Consider the following 23,288-nt stretch of genomic DNA (forward strand, 5'->3'; position numbering starts at 1 on the left):
AATTGGGTTAAGGACATGACTTTTAGTTAAAAAGAAAATAGTTAATGTGGCAACCTGTGCGAGTGTGGGCACGTGAACTTTCTTTACGAGACTGTTGATAATGTATTAACCAAACTAAGGTTCCACCGAGATTTGAACTCGGATCGCAGGATTCAGAGTCCTGAGTGCTAACCATTACACCATGGAACCCTATTTCTGTTGAAATGGGTGTGGCCTCATCTTCTGGACAACTTTAGTACTTATCTAATTTTGTTACAATAAATATGAACAAAATTGAGTTAAGGACATGACTTTTAGCTTATATGGACATAGTTAATGTGGCAACCTGTGCGAGTGTGGGCACGTGAACTTTCTTTACGAGACTGTTGATAATGTATTAACCAAACTAAGGTTCCACCGAGATTTGAACTCGGATCGCAGGATTCAGAGTCCTGAGTGCTAACCATTACACCATGGAACCCTATTTCTATAAAAATGGGTGTGGCCTCATCTTCTGAACAACTTTAGTCATTATCGTATTTTGTTACAATAAATATGAATAAAATTGAGCTAAGGAGATGACTTTTAGCTTATAAAGAGATTGTTAATGTGGCAACCTGCGCGAGTGTGGAATGTGAGCTTTCTTTATGAGTCTGTTGATAATGTATTAACCAAACTAAGGTTCCACCGAGATTTGAACTCGGATCGCAGGATTCAGAGTCCTGAGTGCTAACCATTACACCATGGAACCATATTTCTGTTGAAATGGGTGTGGCCTCATCTTCTTGACAACTTTAGTCATTATCTAAAATTGTTACAATAAATATGAACAAAACTGAGCTAAGGAGATGACTTTTGGCTTATAAGGACATTGTTAATGTGGCAACCTGGCGCGTGTGTGGGCATGGGAACTTTCTTTACGAGACTGTTGATAATGTATTAACCAAACTAAGGTTCCACCGAGATTTGAACTCGGATCGCAGGATTCAGAGTCCTGAGTGCTAACCATTACACCATGGAACCCTATTTCTGTTGAAATGGGTGTGGCCTCATCTTCTGGACAACTTTAGTCCTTATCTAATTTTGTTACAATAAATATGAACAAAATTGAGTTAAGGACATGACTTTTAGCTTATATGGACATTGTTAATGTGGCAACCTGCGCGAGTGTGGGCACTTGAACTTTCTTTACGAGACTGTTGATAATGTATTAACCAAACTAAGGTTCCACCGAGATTTGAATTTGGATCGCAGGATTCAGAGTCCTGAGTGCTAACCATTACATCATGGAACCATATTTCTGTTGAAATGGGTGTGGCCTCATCTTCTTGACAACTTTAGTCATTATCTAAAATTGTTACAATAAATATGAACAAAACTGAGCTTAGGAGATGACTTTTAGCTTATAAAGACATTGTTAATGTGGCAACCTGGCGCGCGTGTGTGGGCATGGGAACTTTCTTTACGAGACTGTTGATAATGTATTAACCAAATTAAGGTTCCACCGAGATTTGAACTCGGATCGCAGGATTCAGAGTCCTGAGTGCTTACCATTACACCATGGAACCATATTTCTGTTGAAATGGGTGTGGCCTCAACTTCTTGACAACTTTAGTCATTATCTAAAATTGTTACAATAAATATGAACAAAACTGAGCTAAGGAGATGACTTTTAGCTTATAAGGACATTGTTAATGTGGCAACCTGGCGCGTGTGTGGGCATGGGAACTTTCTTTACGAGACTGTTGATAATGTATTAACCAAACTAAGGTTCCACCGAGATTTGAACTCGGATCGCAGGATTCAGAGTCCTGAGTGCTAACCATTACACCATGGAACCCTATTTCTGTTGAAATGGGTGTGGCCTCATCTTCTTGACAACTTTAGTCATTATCTAAAATTGTTACAATAAATATGAACAAAACTGAGCTAAGGAGATGACTTTTGGCTTATAAGGACATTGTTAATGTGGCAACCTGGCGCGTGTGTGGGCATGGGAACTTTCTTTACGAGACTGTTGATAATGTATTAACCAAACTAAGGTTCCACCGAGATTTGAACTCGGATCGCAGGATTCAGAGTCCTGAGTGCTAACCATTACACCATGGAACCCTATTTCTGTTGAAATGGGTGTGGCCTCATCTTCTGGACAACTTTAGTCCTTATCTAATTTTGTTACAATAAATATGAACAAAATTGAGTTAAGGACATGACTTTTAGCTTTTATGGACATTGTTAATGTGGCAACCTGCGCGAGTGTGGGCACTTGAACTTTCTTTACGAGACTGTTGATAATGTATTATCCAAACTAAGGTTCCACCGAGATTTGAACTCGGATCGCAGGATTCAGAGTCCTGAGTGCTAACCATTACACCATGGAACCATATTTCTGTTGAAATGGGTGTGGCCTCATCTTCTTGACAACTTTAGTCATTATCTAAAATTGTTACAATAAATATGAACAAAACTGAGCTAAGGAGATGACTTTTGGCTTATAAGGACATTGTTAATGTGGCAACCTGGCGCGTGTGTGGGCATGGGAACTTTCTTTACGAGACTGTTGATAATGTATTAACCAAGCTAAGGTTCCACCGAGATTTGAACTCGGATCGCAGGATTCAGAGTCCTGAGTGCTAACCATTACACCATGGAACCCTATTTCTGTTGAAATGGGTGTGGCCTCATCTTCTGGACAACTTTAGTCCTTATCTAATTTTCTTATAATAAATATGAACAAAATTGAGTTAAGGACATGACTTTTAGCTTATATGGACATAGTTAATGTGGCAACCTGTGCGAGTGTGGGCACGTGAACTTTCTTTACGAGACTGTTGATAATGTATTAACCAAACTAAGGTTCCACCGAGATTTGAACTCGGATCGCAGGATTCAGAGTCCTGAGTGCTAACCATTACACCATGGAACCATATTTCTGTTGAATTGGGTGTGGCCTCATCTTCTTGACAACTTTAGTCATTATCTAAAATTGTTACAATAAATATGAACAAAACTGAGCTAAGGAGATGACTTTTGGCTTATAAGGACATTGTTAATGTGGCAACCTGGCGCGTGTGTGGGCATGGGAACTTTCTTTACGAGACTGTTGATAATGTATTAACAAAACTAAGGTTCCACCGAGATTTGAACTCGGATCGCAGGATTCAGAGTCCTGAGTGCTAACCATTACACCATGGAACCCTATTTCTATATAAATGGGTGTGGCCTCATCTTCTGGACAACTTTAGTCCTTATCTAATTTTGTTACAATAAATATGAACAAAATTGAGTTAAGGACATGACTTTTAGCTTATATGGACATTGTTAATGTGGCAACCTGCACGAGTGTGGGCACTTGAACTTTCTTTACGAGACTGTTGATAATGTATTAACCAAACTAAGGTTCCACCGAGATTTGAACTCGGATCGCAGGATTCAGAGTCCTGAGTGCTAACCATTACACCATGGAACCCTATTTCTGTTGAAATGGGTGTGGCCTCATCTTCTGGACAACTTTAGTCCTTATCTAATTTTGTTACAATAAATATGAACAAAATTGAGTTAAGGACATGACTTTTAGCTTATATGGACATTGTTAATGTGGCAACCTGCGCGAGTGTGGGCACTTGAACTTTCTTTACGAGACTGTTGATAATGTATTAACCAAACTAAGGTTCCACCGAGATTTGAATTTGGATCGCAGGATTCAGAGTCCTGAGTGCTAACCATTACACCATGGAACCATATTTCTGTTGAAATGGGTGTGGCCTCATCTTCTTGACAACTTTAGTCATTATCTAAAATTGTTACAATAAATATGAACAAAACTGAGCTTAGGAGATGACTTTTAGCTTATAAAGACATTGTTAATGTGGCAACCTGGCGCGCGTGTGTGGGCATGGGAACTTTCTTTACGAGACTGTTGATAATGTATTAACCAAATTAAGGTTCCACCGAGATTTGAACTCGGATCGCAGGATTCAGAGTCCTGAGTGCTTACCATTACACCATGGAACCATATTTCTGTTGAAATGGGTGTGGCCTCAACTTCTTGACAACTTTAGTCATTATCTAAAATTGTTACAATAAATATGAACAAAACTGAGCTAAGGAGATGACTTTTAGCTTATAAGGACATTGTTAATGTGGCAACCTGGCGCGTGTGTGGGCATGGGAACGTTCTTTACGAGACTGTTGATAATGTATTAACCAAACTAAGGTTCCACCGAGATTTGAACTCGGATCGCAGGATTCAGAGTCCTGAGTGCTAACCATTACACCATGGAACCCTATTTCTGTTGAAATGGGTGTGGCCTCATCTTCTTGACAACTTTAGTCATTATCTAAAATTGTTACAATAAATATGAACAAAACTGAGCTAAGGAGATGACTTTTGGCTTATAAGGACATTGTTAATGTGGCAACCTGGCGCGTGTGTGGGCATGGGAACTTTCTTTACGAGACTGTTGATAATGTATTAACCAAACTAAGGTTCCACCGAGATTTGAACTCGGATCGCAGGATTCAGAGTCCTGAGTGCTAACCATTACACCATGGAACCCTATTTCTGTTGAAATGGGTGTGGCCTCATCTTCTGGACAACTTTAGTCCTTATCTAATTTTGTTACAATAAATATGAACAAAATTGAGTTAAGGACATGACTTTTAGCTTTTATGGACATTGTTAATGTGGCAACCTGCGCGAGTGTGGGCACTTGAACTTTCTTTACGAGACTGTTGATAATGTATTATCCAAACTAAGGTTCCACCGAGATTTGAACTCGGATCGCAGGATTCAGAGTCCTGAGTGCTAACCATTACACCATGGAACCATATTTCTGTTGAAATGGGTGTGGCCTCATCTTCTTGACAACTTTAGTCATTATCTAAAATTGTTACAATAAATATGAACAAAACTGAGCTAAGGAGATGACTTTTGGCTTATAAGGACATTGTTAATGTGGCAACCTGGCGCGTGTGTGGGCATGGGAACTTTCTTTACGAGACTGTTGATAATGTATTAACCAAGCTAAGGTTCCACCGAGATTTGAACTCGGATCGCAGGATTCAGAGTCCTGAGTGCTAACCATTACACCATGGAACCCTATTTCTGTTGAAATGGGTGTGGCCTCATCTTCTGGACAACTTTAGTCCTTATCTAATTTTCTTATAATAAATATGAACAAAATTGAGTTAAGGACATGACTTTTAGCTTATATGGACATAGTTAATGTGGCAACCTGTGCGAGTGTGGGCACGTGAACTTTCTTTACGAGACTGTTGATAATGTATTAACCAAACTAAGGTTCCACCGAGATTTGAACTCGGATCGCAGGATTCAGAGTCCTGAGTGCTAACCATTACACCATGGAACCATATTTCTGTTGAATTGGGTGTGGCCTCATCTTCTTGACAACTTTAGTCATTATCTAAAATTGTTACAATAAATATGAACAAAACTGAGCTAAGGAGATGACTTTTGGCTTATAAGGACATTGTTAATGTGGCAACCTGGCGCGTGTGTGGGCATGGGAACTTTCTTTACGAGACTGTTGATAATGTATTAACAAAACTAAGGTTCCACCGAGATTTGAACTCGGATCGCAGGATTCAGAGTCCTGAGTGCTAACCATTACACCATGGAACCCTATTTCTATATAAATGGGTGTGGCCTCATCTTCTGGACAACTTTAGTCCTTATCTAATTTTGTTACAATAAATATGAACAAAATTGAGTTAAGGACATGACTTTTAGCTTATATGGACATTGTTAATGTGGCAACCTGCACGAGTGTGGGCACTTGAACTTTCTTTACGAGACTGTTGATAATGTATTAACCAAACTAAGGTTCCACCGAGATTTGAACTCGGATCGCAGGATTCAGAGTCCTGAGTGCTAACCATTACACCATGGAACCCTATTTCTGTTGAAATGGGTGTGGCCTCATCTTCTGGACAACTTTAGTCCTTATCTAATTTTGTTACAATAAATATGAACAAAATTGAGTTAAGGACATGACTTTTAGCTTATATGGACATTGTTAATGTGGCAACCTGCGCGAGTGTGGGCACTTGAACTTTCTTTACGAGACTGTTGATAATGTATTAACCAAACTAAGGTTCCACCGCAATTTGAATTTGGATCGCAGGATTCAGAGTCCTGAGTGCTAACCATTACACCATGGAACCATATTTCTGTTGAAATGGGTGTGGCCTCATCTTCTTGACAACTTTAGTCATTATCTAAAATTGTTACAATAAATATGAACAAAACTGAGCTAAGGAGATGACTTTTGGCTTATAAGGACATTGTTAATGTGGCAACCTGGCGCGTGTGTGGGCATGGGAACTTTCTTTACGAGACTGTTGATAATGTATTAACAAAACTAAGGTTCCACCGAGATTTGAACTCGGATCGCAGGATTCAGAGTCCTGAGTGCTAACCATTACACCATGGAACCCTATTTCTATATAAATGGGTGTGGCCTCATCTTCTGGACAACTTTAGTCCTTATCTAATTTTGTTACAATAAATATGAACAAAATTGAGTTAAGGACATGACTTTTAGCTTATATGGACATTGTTAATGTGGCAACCTGCGCGAGTGTGGGCACTTGAACTTTCTTTACGAGACTGTTGATAATGTATTAACCAAACTAAGGTTCCACCGAGATTTGAACTCGGATCGCAGGATTCAGAGTCCTGAGTGCTAACCATTACACCATGGAACCCTATTTCTGTTGAAATGGGTGTGGCCTCATCTTCTGGACAACTTTAGTCCTTATCTAATTTTGTTACAATAAATATGAACAAAATTGAGTTAAGGACATGACTTTTAGCTTATATGGACATTGTTAATGTGGCAACCTGCGCGAGTGTGGGCACTTGAACTTTCTTTACGAGACTGTTGATAATGTATTAACCAAACTAAGGTTCCACCGCGATTTGAATTTGGATCGCAGGATTCAGAGTCCTGAGTGCTAACCATTACACCATGGAACCATATTTCTGTTGAAATGGGTGTGGCCTCATCTTCTTGACAACTTTAGTCATTATCTAAAATTGTTACAATAAATATGAACAAAACTGAGCTAAGGAGATGACTTTTAGCTTATAAAGACATTGTTAATGTGGCAACCTGGCGCGTGTGTGGGCATGGGAACTTTCTTTACGAGACTGTTGATAATGTATTAACCAAACTAATGTTCCACCGAGATTTGAACTCGGATCGCAGGATTCAGAGTCCTGAGTGCTAACCATTACACCATGGAACCCTATTTCTGTTGAAATGGGTGTGGCCTCATCTTCTTGACAACTTTAGTCATTATCTAAAATTGTTACAATAAATATGAACAAAACTGAGCTAAGGAGATGACTTTTGGCTTACTAGAATTTCGTGCGCGCTTCGCGCGCACTCATCCCAGAGCTACTTCGCCACGCACTATGGGAAGAAATAAATGCCGGGAGTTGACTCCACATGTAGTAACGGATGGGTTATTGGAAATGTACCATTGTTTTGTCCTGAATATTTCCACAGCCTAATTACTAAATTGTGACTGTGGGACAGACATACAGTCTGACATACAATAGGCTACACGTGTGCACAGAGAATAAACAATGACCTATATGCCCAGATTTCTTAAATTAACATAGTTGGATTTTAACAGAAAGACAATGCCATAAATCAGTCAAAGTAAGTGACAGACTCAACAGTAGCACACAGCATGCAAGGCAGCGATGCATGCGTGCCAACATGTTTGTCCAGCTGAGATTTAGGGCTGGATTTTGAAGGTGCGTTTTACCATGTGGTAATACATAAATTGGCCTCGCTCTGCGCACAATCGTATTATGAAAGCCTTATCGTCCCGTGTTGAACGCACACACATATGGAATACGACGTTGCTGAATATTTTAGCATTGTGGGAGTGTCCATATGTTAATTATTTTCGCTTTGCGCAATTTGCTATTAAGCCCCTTGACCTGCGCATAACGATTAGACGTGGGTCTAGGCACCTCATAAACGCAAAAAGAATTTAAAGCACTGTTTGATTTTACACTTGAGCGGCTCTGGGACGCTGCTGGAGTGTTGCCAAGTCTGTTTATTATAAGCGGCTTCTTTTTCTGTAAAGTTGCTTGTAAATATTGGTAGTTGTGGTTGCTTTTCTTGTTTCTAAAGGTTTCTCCTAATGTTGTTTAAACCAGTGATCCTCACACAGCACATTCCCATGTCAAGGATCCCCAGATTAATGCATTTGCCCAACTTAAGGACGGCTAATACAAAAATGTAATTAAAATGTTACTTTTGAAAATAGCAGATCTACCAGCTCACAATGAATCACATTCATTCATTAAAACTATGAACTCTGACTGCAGGCGGATATATAATGATCATTATAACAATGTGCAAGAAAATATTTAAAAAGATGGAAGGACTTTATATTTGTGGACAATCAAAATATGTTTTTTATTTTAATGTGGTGTCATTAAAATAAATCTGGATATAGCAGACTCACTATCTAGAAAATAAAAACATGGCACTTCATTTAAAATAGGTTACAGACCCCTGTTATATGCGCTTATTTTGGGATTATTTTTATAGACCTATTTACTTGTTTCTATGAGACATGGCAACAGCCAGCAAAAGACGCATCCATTCTTTTTGAAAGGTTGAGATTAGAAACGACCATAATTATTTCATTTCTCAACCTTAAAAATAAATAAAAACATCTCCATAATCCTTGAGAGGTTTGCTTTCATACGCTGTATCACACTCGATCCAAGTCTTCTTCAATAAAATGCTACGAGCGAAGACCATACCATCACGGGCATACGCACCACGCATTCAACTCATTACTCATTTCAAATATAATATAATTATAATTTAAATTAAAATATAATTTTACTGGTGTTTCTCAATAGAAACAACTTATTTTGAGGCATAAAGGTGACAGCATGCAGTGCAATAGGAATAATTAACCCAAATGTGACAAAGTCATATGTCATGTCTTCTATGGTGCCAGCCTGAAGAAATGTAATAATAACGATCCCCAAAGTGCGCATTCCGTATGTGACATCAGCTGACTGGTAAAGAAAATAGTACGGACATGTTGATTGGGTAACTCTCAAACACGCCTTAAACACTCCCATGACTAATTCAAGGCCGTTTTGCGCACTCCACGGGGTGTCGAAAGCGCTTCTTAACATGCTTAAAATTGCAATATGACATACCTCACGCCCCCAGCTCATATTACTGTAATAGGTAAAACGCACCTTCAAAATCTAGCCCTTAGTGTCTCCATCTCTCTGTGGAAGAGGTTGCACATGACCTGTACGGCCACACTGAGGTGCTCCAACACAAACACAGACACAAAACAACACCACGCTGTTTGTCCAGTTGACCCAAATCAACACCAATACCTAGCCTGTTTGTCCAAAACACACTATCTGCTCGCCACGTTTCTACTTCGCCACAACCTAATGTTAGTAACAAATGTAGGGGAGAGCCGCCAAGGTTGTAACGCTTCACGGTTGTAACATGGACGTTATCTCTTGATTGGTCAACGCCACCATGACGCCATCGCGTCAGTATGTGTACAGCAACGTACTCTACGTGCCCAGGAAGTTTGAAGTGTTTACCTTCAAAATGCGTATAATTTTACACCTGGAGTATATGTGTGCTACAATTTTTGTCTTTGGTGTTGGTGAATAAAAATCCACATGGATGTGTTCATGCTTATGTTCTTCATTAGTTTGCATCGTGTTTAGACGGAATTCACGTTCATTCTGGTCTGTAAGCAACTGCAAAGAAAACTTGCAAAAGCGGGTCATTTGTAACATGTGTTACAAATGGTCCGCTTCCATTCAATGCCATTATATGTAATATTTACATATTTGACATATTGGCCAATATTATATGTTCTAAAATTGTATTGTATTGTGTAGTGTATTCTAAAAGTAGTTTAGGGTTGTATAACATTGTACAACTCAATCAATCAAACGTTTGTTTAATCAATGTATTGCCCCATTGAAAAAAAAGAAAAGCCCAAACTGGTACACCCGATACTATTTAATATTTCCCTTATGTTTGATACATTTTCTTATCACATCCATGGTATGAAAACAATGCTAAGGAGTTGCTTCAATGAAATATAATTGCTTTAAGCTGAAAACGGGTTATTAGTTATTATGTGTAGTGTAGTGTAGTCAACATGTTAAGGCTCGTACACAGTGGCCGGTATTTGCTGCGATTATGCTTTCGGGGAGCATTTTTGGCGCTGGCCGAGAAAAACCCCTGATCTGACGTTAAGTGCCCAAATGGTAGATCACGATCTACAAAGGCTTTGCAGGTAGACCACATGACATGGCACTAAAAATATATTTAATTTTAATATAAAAAACGATTTTTGCATCTGCCGCTTTAGATGACCTGAGGTGACTTGATTGATTGACATCAAAAAGGGCCTGTCAGCTCAAACACACAATGCAATACTTGTTGTTGCTTACAATCATCAGTAGCAAAGTCAAATACCAACAAAAATAAAAGCCTACGATTTGCATTTTTCCCCCTCTATTTCCCATGCATGTGCGTTTATATGAAAGGCCCCTCAATTACATTTTGTCACTATTTGCAGCAATGGGATGATAGTTTTATTTGGTGGGTATGTTGAGCTGGTGGTTTTGAAAGTAGCTCTCAAGTCCATAAAACAAACTAACATAGGCTACTTCTCTATAAGCAGAATCATGAATAGGCCTATTTAATTTATACAAAAGGAGAAGAGAGAGAGAGAGAGCAATGTGTTTGTGTCTCAAACTTTGTCTAATATTGTTTTAGAGCAGTGGTTCTCAAACATTGTCATGGCAAGAGCAAAGGACCCCCAATATTTTTTCAATCTACAAAAATAATCCCAAAATCGCTGATAAATTAAATTACATTACTTACTAATCGCTTATTTGGCAACACTGGCCAGAAACAAACAGTGTTGCTTTTTGTTGCAGCTCCGTGGCTGGGAGATGGGAACTTTCTGTTACAGTTAAATCAATATAAAAGTACCACACAACTGAAAAGTTTCGCGACTGTGACCGCAAGTTAGAGACGTGTGTGGCTATAATGACGCACAGCTGTTATGTAATCGCGCATCTATAAATTCTAAGCGTGTGAGCCGGGACTGTGTGTGTGTGTGTGTGTGTGTGTGTGTATATATATACATTCCGTCGGTAATTCCCTGTAGGCTTCACGTGAATAATGTTGTGTGCGCGCGTGCGGAGAAATAGTTATTTAATGAATCGCATGTTGGTGTGTGTGTGTGTGTTAGGGCATTAACGACTTGAGATTTTTCCCAGTCGTCTTGCCAGACAGTAAAGTTGAAGTCGTATCGATTTATCGTTTATGGCGAGGGGGGGGGGGGGGGGGTTCGGCCGCGGGAAGGCCGCGGAGAAAAAACACACTTGACACACTGCTGTTCAACTTGAGCAACTTGTATTTAAAGATCTGTGTCTTTGCAACATATCACAGTATGCACTTTTCTTGAAATGTCAACCCAAAACAATAAGGACAATTAGAGGCAGAGCGCATATTATATTCAGTCAGTCAGACAGACCACATTGCTGTCATTGCTGCATGCACAAAAGACGTCAGCTTATTAGGCCTACAATAAAATAAAAAATATATGCGCTGACTGCACTGCACTCTCAACTTGAGACAACTTCAACAAATATTAAATTAAAACTCACCCAGATTATGCTTTTGAAATAAAAACGAAAATTAAATAATCCCATAAAACGGAAAATAATTAGGCCTACATTCAACATTCTATTCTATTCCTCCTCGTCGCTGCTGTCCTCTTTCACGATCTTGGCCTTGTCCTTCTGGTTTTCGTGGAGGAAGATGAGGGTATCCACGTGCTCTGGATGAAGGCTAGACCGCTGTCGGGTGATTGTATTCCCAGCCAGAGAGAACACCCTCTCACTGGGGGTGCTGGTAGCTGGCACAGCCAAGTAACGTTGAGCGAGTTTGGCTAATCGCGGGAATTGCTCCTGGTTTCGGGACCACCACTTAAGAGGGTTATTCATTGTGGGAATGTGACGAGTCGCGAAGTAATCCTGTATCTCCTCGGCTGGAGTGGAGCGACCGCAACGCTCATCCTTCCCGCTTTCAAAATGTGTACCGAAAAGTTCCTCAAAGTCACTTTCCAGTCTGGACCTTTTTATCACCGGGCGCGGAACAGCACCATCCCCATCTTCAGCTTGGATATTCCTCTCGTCGTCATCATCATCATTTTCACCTGCAATGAAAATGAATAACGCCGATTAGTTTACTTTTACATAACATGCAAGAATAATTGCAGCCAAATTGTATTTAGGATTGGGCCTACATTTCCATAGTCACCAAGATAATTATTATTATAGTTTAAAAAATAACGAAATAAATATAGAAATAAAACAAATTATTTTTTGTAGGCCTATAATAAATTAACAATAACATTGATAGCTTTTATGCACGCAGTAACCATTTTAACAGTCCGCCTATTGGTAGAACAAAGTTGAAGTCATTAATTCTAATTGGAAACACGGTTGTTTTTAATTATACATAGTAGAGCCGACTGTTATATTAACAGCATGGGCTATTGTGACAAAATAAGTAATTCTACTGGACAGAATTATTAATAGACTTATTAGACTGCACATTAAGGCATTATAACATTACCTGCGGCAACAGGCGGCAGCTCGGCGGCGGCCTCCTCGTCTCGCAGCAGCTGATGCAGGTGGTCGCGGGCGTCATCTCTCTTGCTGTCTGGGAGGAACTGCAGATGGTGGAAGCGGGGATCTAGCTGACAGGCAATGATGGGAATTGACTCTGCCAGGCCATCGGACTCGAGTTTGAAGCGAGTTACCAGTTGTTTTTTAACAGTGGTTTTGAAGTGGCGGATCGCACCCAGGTCCTCTTCCTTGACACAGAGGGTTTGGTTGACGGTGTTGAAAATCACGGGATAGAGGAAGGACAGGCCAACATGCAACTCGCCACACATCAGTTTGGTAGCCTTTGCCAGGGGAGATAACACAGGAATGAGTTGCTCTATCAGCTCCCAATGTGATGCTCGCATCGCGAGGGCCTTGGCTAAACTTGGCTTTGTCACAGACTCATCTGCCAGGACAGACTGGACGGGGATCCTTTGCTCGTGTAAGCGTTCAAGCATCATGAAAGTGGAGTTCCACCGAACCGCACAGTCATTTTGGAGTTTATTTTTTTTGGGCATTTTGAGGTCATGCTGTTTGGCCTTCAGAGCGCAAGTTGCCGTCGATGAATGGCGAAAATGACTCACGACACGTTTCGCCAGCTCCACGGACTTGGCGATTTCAGGTAGGACTAATCCAGCTTTTATTGCCAACTGTAGAGTGTGCCCTGCACATCCGAGGTCTGTTGGCGACAGCTCACACATCTCCAAGGCCAGGTTCATGTTTGAGGCATTATCGTGCACCGTACAAAACGCCTGTATGTCCCACTCTTTGATTATTGCAGACAGGCGAGCAGAGATGTTGGTAGCTGTGTGTCGCTCTGTCATGAGGGAGGTAGTCAGGACTCTGGCTGTCATGGTCCACTCATTTGTAATGTAATGGGCCGTTACCGTGATGTAGGGCTCCATGGTTGAGGACGTCCACAGGTCCGTTGTCAGCGACACACTCCTGCCTTTCATCTCCTCTTTAATGCTGGCTCGCACGGAGTCACTCTCTCGGTTGATATTAGCCCACAGAGTTTTGTGGCACGGGGCTGTGTATTCCGGTTCAAAAAATTTCAGCATCGCTTTGAAGCCTCTCCCTTGCGCTATACACAAAGGTCTGGTGTCTTGGACGATTACATCTATAATTAAACCTGTGATATCCCGTTTTCTTTGGTCTGATAGAGGCTTTTTGGCGTAACTGCTCATTGACGTCTGCACTGGGCGACTAGTATCCCCCTTACCGGCATGCTTGTTTTTGAGATGGCCGAGCATAGCGCTTGTGTTCTTGTGGTACGCGTAGGTCGCCTTACAGAGTGTACAGGACACCGTTTGTTTTTCTTCATTTAATGTGAAGTATTTCCACACGTGTGACCGGCTATTTGTCGGGGTCTGCGAGCTGGTTTCACCTGCATTCTCTCTCTCCGCCATTGTTGTTTTCGTCTTGTCACCTTTCTCCTTATTTTTCCCTCCACCGTGCTAAGTTCCGCACTCTGTGTTTAAGTTTTCCCTCCACTGTGCTAAGTTCCGCCCTCTGTGTTTACGCATGAGGTGATTATTGGTAAAGCCAGGACACACTATCAGGGTAAGCCAATCAGGTTTTGCATTCCGTGTCCCACACACACAATCGCATGAAAAAAGGGGAGAAAAAAAAAAAAAAAAGCTCAACTTTCGACTCGCGCTGCTGCGAGTCGACTCGTGATAATTTATCGATAAATCGATTTTTTGATGAATGCCCTAGTGTGTGTGTGTGTGTGTGTGGGGGGGGGGGCCTTACAGGCGTGCATGTGCATGTGTGTGCGTGCAGGCGTATGTATACATGTGTACTGGGCAGTTGGCTGTGTGGCGAAAATAGGCAAAGTGATCGGTGTAAGGGTGATATTTTGGCACAATCCGATTAATGACAAAGAACAATGTTGATGTAACTAAGGGAATCGTCGAGTCATTTATTTTGTAAATAAAGAGATTTAGATGGAATAAGCGAAATAGCGATCGTATAATCTCTCCTGTTCCTTCTTTCTCTCATCAATGTCCTGCGCGAGATCAGATTCTGTGCTGCGCGAGATGACATTGTCAAGCTAGTGTGGGGGTGGGCCTGGTAAGAGAGGGAAGTGTTGCCAGGTTTGCGAATTGTAAGCGAGTTGCAGTGTATGTAAGTAGCGTGGTTAAAGTCCTTGTTTCTCGGCGTGTTGTGGCAACAGCGTAGGCTGTTGCCTGGGGGGTGTGGGTACTTTGGGAAGAAAATGTTTGTATTAAACAAATGCATTGCCGGCGTGAGTGTGGAAGGGAGCCAGTGTTAGTGCCAATGAAAAGTCTATTTGGCTGGTGGTCTGCGTTGGGGTTGGCGTGGGCCGTGTAATGAAGAGATCGCTTACACACACTGCAAAGAGACTGCGAAGGGTAAGTGTGTGACGTCACTGCCCGTGTGAGTGTGTGTGAGAAGTGAGTGTGCGTGAGTCTAGTGTGTAAGATGGTGTTGTGGGCGTTGCAGTAGCGACGTAGCTGTTGTGGCTTTGGGTTTTTTTCTTCTGTATGGGTACCAGTTCTCTCTTGTAATAAAGGATAAGGACATTGTTAATGTGGCAACCTGGCGCGTGTGTGGGCATGGGAACTTTCTTTACGAGACTGTTGATAATGTATTAACCAAACTAAGGTTCCACCGAGATTTGAACTCGGATCGCAGGATTCAGAGTCCTGAGTGCTAACCATTACACCATGGAACCCTATTTCTGTTGAAATGGGTGTGGCCTCATCTTCTTGACAACTTTAGTCCTTATCTAATTTTGTTACAATAAATATGAACAAAATTGAGTTAAGGACATGACTTTTAGCTTATATGGACATTGTTAATGTGGCAACCTGCGCGAGTGTGGGCACTTGAACTTTCTTTACGAGACTGTTGATAATGTATTATCCAAACTAAGGTTCCACCGAGATTTGAACTCGGATCGCAGGATTCAGAGTCCTGAGTGCTAACCATTACACCATGGAACCATATTTCTGTTGAAATGGGTGTGGCCTCATCTTCTTGACAACTTTAGTCATTATCTAAAATTGTTACAATAAATATGAACAAAACTGAGCTAAGGAGATGACTTTTGGCTTATAAGGACATTGTTAATGTGGCAACCTGGCGCGTGTGTGGGAATGGGAACTTTCTTTACGAGACTGTTGATAATGTATTAACCAAACTAAGGTTCCACCGAGATTTGAACTCGGATCGCAGGATTCAGAGTCCTGAGTGCTAACCATTACACCATGGAACCCTATTTCTGTTGAAATGGGTGTGGCCTCATCTTCTGGACAACTTTAGTCCTTATCTAATTTTCTTATAATAAATATGAACAAAATTGAGTTAAGGACATGACTTTTAGCTTATATGGACATAGTTAATGTGGCAACCTGTGCGAGTGTGGGCACGTGAACTTTCTTTACGAGACTGTTGATAATGTATTAACCAAACTAAGGTTCCACCGAGATTTGAACTCGGATCGCAGGATTCAGAGTCCTGAGTGCTAACCATTACACCATGGAACCATATTTCTGTTGAATTGGGTGTGGCCTCATCTTCTTGACAACTTTAGTCATTATCTAAAATTGTTACAATAAATATGAACAAAACTGAGCTAAGGAGATGACTTTTGGCTTATAAGGACATTGTTAATGTGGCAACCTGGCGCGTGTGTGGGCATGGGAACTTTCTTTACGAGACTGTTGATAATGTATTAACAAAACTAAGGTTCCACCGAGATTTGAACTCGGATCGCAGGATTCAGAGTCCTGAGTGCTAACCATTACACCATGGAACCCTATTTCTATATAAATGGGTGTGGCCTCATCTTCTGGACAACTTTAGTCCTTATCTAATTTTGTTACAATAAATATGAACAAAATTGAGTTAAGGACATGACTTTTAGCTTATATGGACATTGTTAATGTGGCAACCTGCGCGTGTGTGGGCACTTGAACTTTCTTTACGAGACTGTTGATAATGTATTAACCAAACTAAGGTTCCACCGAGATTTGAACTCGGATCGCAGGATTCAGAGTCCTGAGTGCTAACCATTACACCATGGAACCCTATTTCTGTTGAAATGGGTGTGGCCTCATCTTCTGGACAACTTTAGTCCTTATCTAATTTTGTTACAATAAATATGAACAAAATTGAGTTAAGGACATGACTTTTAGCTTATATGGACATAGTTAATGTGGCAACCTGCGCGAGTGTGGGCACTTGAACTTTCTTTACGAGACTGTTGATAATGTATTAACCAAACTAAGGTTCCACCGAGATTTGAATTTGGATCGCAGGATTCAGAGTCCTGAGTGCTAACCATTACACCATGGAACCATATTTCTGTTGAAATGGGTGTGGCCTCATCTTCTTGACAACTTTAGTCATTATCTAAAATTGTTACAATAAATATGAACAAAACTGAGCTTAGGAGATGACTTTTAGCTTATAAAGACATTGTTAATGTGGCAACCTGGCGCGCGTGTGTGGGCATGGGAACTTTCTTTACGAGACTGTTGATAATGTATTAACCAAATTAAGGTTCCACCGAGATTTGAACTCGGATCGCAGGATTCAGAGTCCTGAGTGCTAACCATTACACCATGGAACCATATTTCTGTTGAAATGGGTGTGGCCTCAACTTCTTGACAACTTTAGTCATTATCTAAAATTGTTACAATAAATATGAACAAAACTGAGCTAAGGAGATGACTTTTAGCTTATAAGGACATTGTTAATGTGGCAACCTGGCGCGTGTGTGGGCATGGGAACTTTCTTTACGAGACTGTTGATAATGTATTAACCAAACTAAGGTTCCACCGAGATTTGAACTCGGATCGCAGGATTCAGAGTCCTGAGTGCTAACCATTACACCATGGAACCCTATTTCTGTTGAAATGGGTGTGGCCTCATCTTCTTGACAACTTTAGTCATTATCTAAAATTGTTACAATAAATATGAACAAAACTGAGCTAAGGAGATGACTTTTGGCTTATAAGGACATTGTTAATGTGGCAACCTGGCGCGTGTGTGGGCATGGGAACTTTCTTTACGAGACTGTTGATAATGTATTAACCAAACTAAGGTTCCACCGAGATTTGAACTCGGATCGCAGGATTCAGAGTCCTGAGTGCTAACCATTACACCATGGAACCCTATTTCTGTTGAAATGGGTGTGGCCTCATCTTCTGGACAACTTTAGTCCTTATCTAATTTTGTTACAATAAATATGAACAAAATTGAGTTAAGGACATGACTTTTAGCTTATATGGACATTGTTAATGTGGCAACCTGTGCGAGTGTGGGCATGGGAACTTTCTTTACGAGACTGTTGATAATGTATTAACAAAACTAAGGTTCCACCGAGATTTGAACTCGGATCGCAGGATTCAGAGTCCTGAGTGCTAACCATTACACCATGGAACCCTATTTCTATATAAATGGGTGTGGCCTCATCTTCTGGACAACTTTAGTCATTATCGTATTTTGTTACAATAAATATGAATAAAATTGAGCTAAGGAGATGACTTTTAGCTTATAAAGACATTGTTAATGTGGCAACCTGCGCGAGTATGGAATGTGAGCTTTCTTTATGAGTCTGTTGATAATGTATTAACCAAACTAAGGTTCCACCGAGATTTGAACTCGGATCGCAGGATTCAGAGTCCTGAGTGGTAACCATTACACCATGGAACCCTATTTCTGTTGAAATGGGTGTGGCCTCATCTTCTGGACAACTTTAGTCCTTTTCTAATTTTGTTACAATAAATATGAACAAAATTGAGTTAAGGACATGACTTTTAGCTTATATGGACATAGTTAATGTGGCAACCTGTGCGAGTGTGGGCACGTGAACTTTCTTTACGAGACTGTTGATAATGTATTAACCAAACTAAGGTTCCACCGAGATTTGAACTTGGATCGCAGGATTCAGAGTCCTGAGTGCTAACCATTACACCATGGAACCATATTTCTGTTGAAATGGGTGTGGCCTCATCTTCTTGACAACTTAGTCATTATCTAAAATTGTTACAATAAATATGAACAAAACTGAGCTAAGGAGATGACTTTTGGCTTATAAGGACATTGTTAATGTGGCAACCTGGCGCGTGTGTAGAATGTGAACTTTCTTTACGAGACTGTTGATAATGTATTAACCAAACTAAGGTTCCACCGAGATTTGAACTCGGATCGCAGGATTCAGAGTCCTGAGTGCTAACCATTACACCATGGAAACCTATTTCTGTTGAAATGGGTGTGGCCTCATCTTCTGGACAACTTTAGTCCTTATCTAATTTTGTTACAATAAATATGAACAAAATTGAGTTAAGGACATGACTTTTAGCTTATATGGACATTGTTAATGTGGCAACCTGCGCGAGTGTGGGCACTTGAAATTTCTTTACGAGACTGTTGATAATGTATTATCCAAACTAAGGTTCCACCGAGATTTGAACTCGGATCGCAGGATTCAGAGTCCTGAGTGCTAACCATTACACCATGGAACCATATTTCTGTTGAAATGGGTGTGGCCTCATCTTCTTGACAACTTAGTCATTATCTAAAATTGTTACAATAAATATGAACAAAACTGAGCTAAGGAGATGACTTTTGGCTTATAAGGACATTGTTAATGTGGCAACCTGGCGCGTGTGTGGGCATGGGAACTTTCTTTACGAGACTGTTGATAATGTATTAACCAAACTAAGGTTCCACCGAGATTTGAACTCGGATCGCAGGATTCAGAGTCCTGAGTGCTAACCATTACACCATGGAACCCTATTTCTGTTGAAATGGGTGTGGCCTCATCTTCTGGACAACTTTAGTCCTTATCTAATTTTCTTATAATAAATATGAACAAAATTGAGTTAAGGACATGACTTTTAGCTTATATGGACATAGTTAATGTGGCAACCTGTGCGAGTGTGGGCACGTGAACTTTCTTTACGAGACTGTTGATAATGTATTAACCAAACTAAGGTTCCACCGAGATTTGAACTCGGATCGCAGGATTCAGAGTCCTGAGTGCTAACCATTACACCATGGAACCATATTTCTGTTGAATTGGGTGTGGCCTCATCTTCTTGACAACTTTAGTCATTATCTAAAATTGTTACAATAAATATGAACAAAACTGAGCTAAGGAGATGACTTTTAGCTTATAAAGACATTGTTAATGTGGCAACCTGCGCGAGTGTGGAATGTGAACTTTCTTTACGAGACTGTTGATAATGTATTAACCAAACTAAGGTTCCACCGAGATTTGAACTCGGATCGCAGGATTCAGAGTCCTGAGTGCTAACCATTACACCATGGAACCATATTTCTGTTGAAATGGGTGTGGCCTCATCTTCTTGACAACTTTAGTCATTATCTAAAATTGTTACAATAAATATGAACAAAACTGAGCTAAGGAGATGACTTTTGGCTTATAAGGACATTGTTAATGTGGCAACCTGGCGCGTGTGTGGGCATGGGAACTTTCTTTACGAGACTGTTGATAATGTATTAACCAAACTAAGGTTCCACCGAGATTTGAACTCGGATCGCAGGATTCAGAGTCCTGAGTGCTAACCATTACACCATGGAACCCTATTTCTGTTGAAATGGGTGTGGCCTCATCTTCTGGACAACTTTAGTCCTTATCTAATTTTCTTATAATAAATATGAACAAAATTGAGTTAAGGACATGACTTTTAGCTTATATGGACATAGTTAATGTGGCAAACTGTGCGAGTGTGGGCACGTGAACTTTCTTTACGAGACTGTTGATAATGTATTAACCAAACTAAGGTTCCACCGAGATTTGAACTTGGATCGCAGGACTCAGAGTCCTGAGTGCTAACCATTACACCATGGAACCATATTTCTGTTGAATTGGGTGTGGCCTCATCTTCTTGACAACTTTAGTCATTATCTAAAATTGTTACAATAAATATGAACAAAACTGAGCTAAGGAGATGACTTTTGGCTTATAAGGACATTGTTAATGTGGCAACCTGGCGCGTGTGTGGGCATGGGAACTTTCTTTACGAGACTGTTGATAATGTATTAACAAAACTAAGGTTCCACCGAGATTTGAACTCGGATCGCAGGATTCAGAGTCCTGAGTGCTAACCATTACACCATGGAACCCTATTTCTATATAAATGGGTGTGGCCTCATCTTCTGGACAACTTTAGTCATTATCTAAAATTGTTACAATAAATATGAACAAAACTGAGCTAAGGAGATGACTTTTAGCTTATAAAGACATTGTTAATGTGGCAACCTGCGCGAGTGTGGAATGTGAACTTTCTTTACGAGACTGTTGATAATGTATTAACCAAACTAAGGTTCCACCGAGATTTGAACTCGGATCGCAGGATTCAGAGTCCTGAGTGCTAACCATTACACCATGGAACCATATTTCTGTTGAAATGGGTGTGGCCTCATCTTCTTGACAACTTTAGTCATTATCTAAAATTGTTACAATAAATATGAACAAAACTGAGCTAAGGAGATGACTTTTGGCTTATAAGGACATTGTTAATGTGGCAACCTGGCGCGTGTGTGGGCATGGGAACTTTCTTTACGAGACTGTTGATAATGTATTAACCAAACTAAGGTTCCACCGAGATTTGAACTCGGATCGCAGGATTCAGAGTCCTGAGTGCTAACCATTACACCATGGAACCCTATTTCTGTTGAAATGGGTGTGGCCTCATCTTCTGGACAACTTTAGTCCTTATCTAATTTTCTTATAATAAATATGAACAAAATTGAGTTAAGGACATGACTTTTAGCTTATATGGACATAGTTAATGTGGCAAACTGTGCGAGTGTGGGCACGTGAACTTTCTTTACGAGACTGTTGATAATGTATTAACCAAACTAAGGTTCCACCGAGATTTGAACTCGGATCGCAGGACTCAGAGTCCTGAGTGCTAACCATTACACCATGGAACCATATTTCTGTTGAATTGGGTGTGGCCTCATCTTCTTGACAACTTTAGTCATTATCTAAAATTGTTACAATAAATATGAACAAAACTGAGCTAAGGAGATGACTTTTGGCTTATAAGGACATTGTTAATGTGGCAACCTGGCGCGTGTGTGGGCATGGGAACTTTCTTTACGAGACTGTTGATAATGTATTAACAAAACTAAGGTTCCACCGAGATTTGAACTCGGATCGCAGGATTCAGAGTCCTGAGTGCTAACCATTACACCATGGAACCCTATTTCTATATAAATGGGTGTGGCCTCATCTTCTGGACAACTTTAGTCATTATCGTATTTTGTTACAATAAATATGAATAAAATTGAGCTAAGGAGATGACTTTTAGCTTATAAAGACATTGTTAATGTGGCAACCTGCGCGAGTATGGAATGTGAGCTTTCTTTATGAGTCTGTTGATAATGTATTAACCAAACTCAGTTTCCACCGAGATTTGAACTCGGATCGCAGGATTCAGAGTCCTGAGTGCTAACCATTACACCATGGAACCCTATTTCTGTTGAAATGGGTGTGGCCTCATCTTCTGGACAACTTTAGTCCTTATCTAATTTTGTTACAATAAATATGAACAAAACTGAGCTAAGGAGATGACTTTTAGCTTATAAGGACATTGTTAATGTGGCAACCTGGCGCGTGTGTGGGCATGGGAACTTTCTTTACGAGACTGTTGATAATGTATTAACCAAACTAAGGTTCCACCGAGATTTGAACTCGGATCGCAGGATTCAGAGTCCTGAGTGCTAACCATTACACCATGGAACCCTATTTCTGTTGAAATGGGTGTGGCCTCATCTTCTGGACAACTTTAGTCCTTATCTAATTTTCTTATAATAAATATGAACAAAATTGAGTTAAGGACATGACTTTTAGCTTATATGGACATAGTTAATGTGGCAACCTGTGCGAGTGTGGGCACGTGAACTTTCTTTACGAGACTGTTGATAATGTATTAACCAAACTAAGGTTCCACCGAGATTTGAACTCGGATCGCAGGATTCAGAGTCCTGAGTGCTAACCATTACACCATGGAACCCTATTTCTTTTTAAATGGGTGTGGCCTCATCTTCTGGACAACTTTAGTCATTATCTAATTTTGTTACAATAAATATGAACAAAATTGAGTTAAGGACATGACTTTTAGCTTATATGGACATTGTTAATGTGGCAACCTGCGCGAGTGTGGGCACTTGAACTTTCTTTACGAGACTGTTGATAATGTATTATGTATTAACCAAACTAAGGTTGCACCGAGATTTGAACTCGGATCGCAGGATTCAGAGTCCTGAGTGCTAACCATTACACTATGGAACTATATTTTTTTTGAAATGGGTGTGGCCTCATCTTCTGGACAACTTTAGTCCTTATCTAATTTTGTTACAATAAATATGAACAAAATTGAGCTAAGGACATGACTTTTAGCTTATAAGGACATTGTTAATGTGAAGTCGGTGGGTCAAACGGTTCTCGAGTTACGTGCATTAAACGCACGCACACACGCACACAGACAGAGACGTGGCGCATTTAGTTATATGTTGCCATATATTGGTTGTTGATGGTACCCCAACTTTCAGTAGCTGTCAAAAA

At 40.4% G+C, this 23,288-nt stretch overlaps 1 protein-coding gene across 1 annotated transcript; it reads right to left on the reverse strand.

Moving 5' to 3' along the window:
- Positions 1 to 11,791: 11,791 nt before the first annotated feature.
- Positions 11,792 to 13,773, reverse strand: LOC308317022 (E3 SUMO-protein ligase ZBED1-like; the record flags this gene model as incomplete). Its single annotated transcript, XM_080765813.1, has 2 exons — positions 11,792 to 12,258; positions 12,681 to 13,773. 2 exons carry the CDS (start codon positions 13,771 to 13,773, stop codon positions 11,792 to 11,794), a joined length of 1,560 nt encoding a protein of 519 aa, XP_080621939.1.
- Positions 13,774 to 23,288: the final 9,515 nt, after the last annotated feature.

The sequence above is a fragment of the Protomyctophum bolini genome, assembly GCF_963924005.1.
Source record: "Protomyctophum bolini genome assembly, chromosome: 6".
In the NCBI taxonomy this organism is placed as follows: Eukaryota; Metazoa; Chordata; class Actinopteri; order Myctophiformes; family Myctophidae; genus Protomyctophum; species Protomyctophum bolini.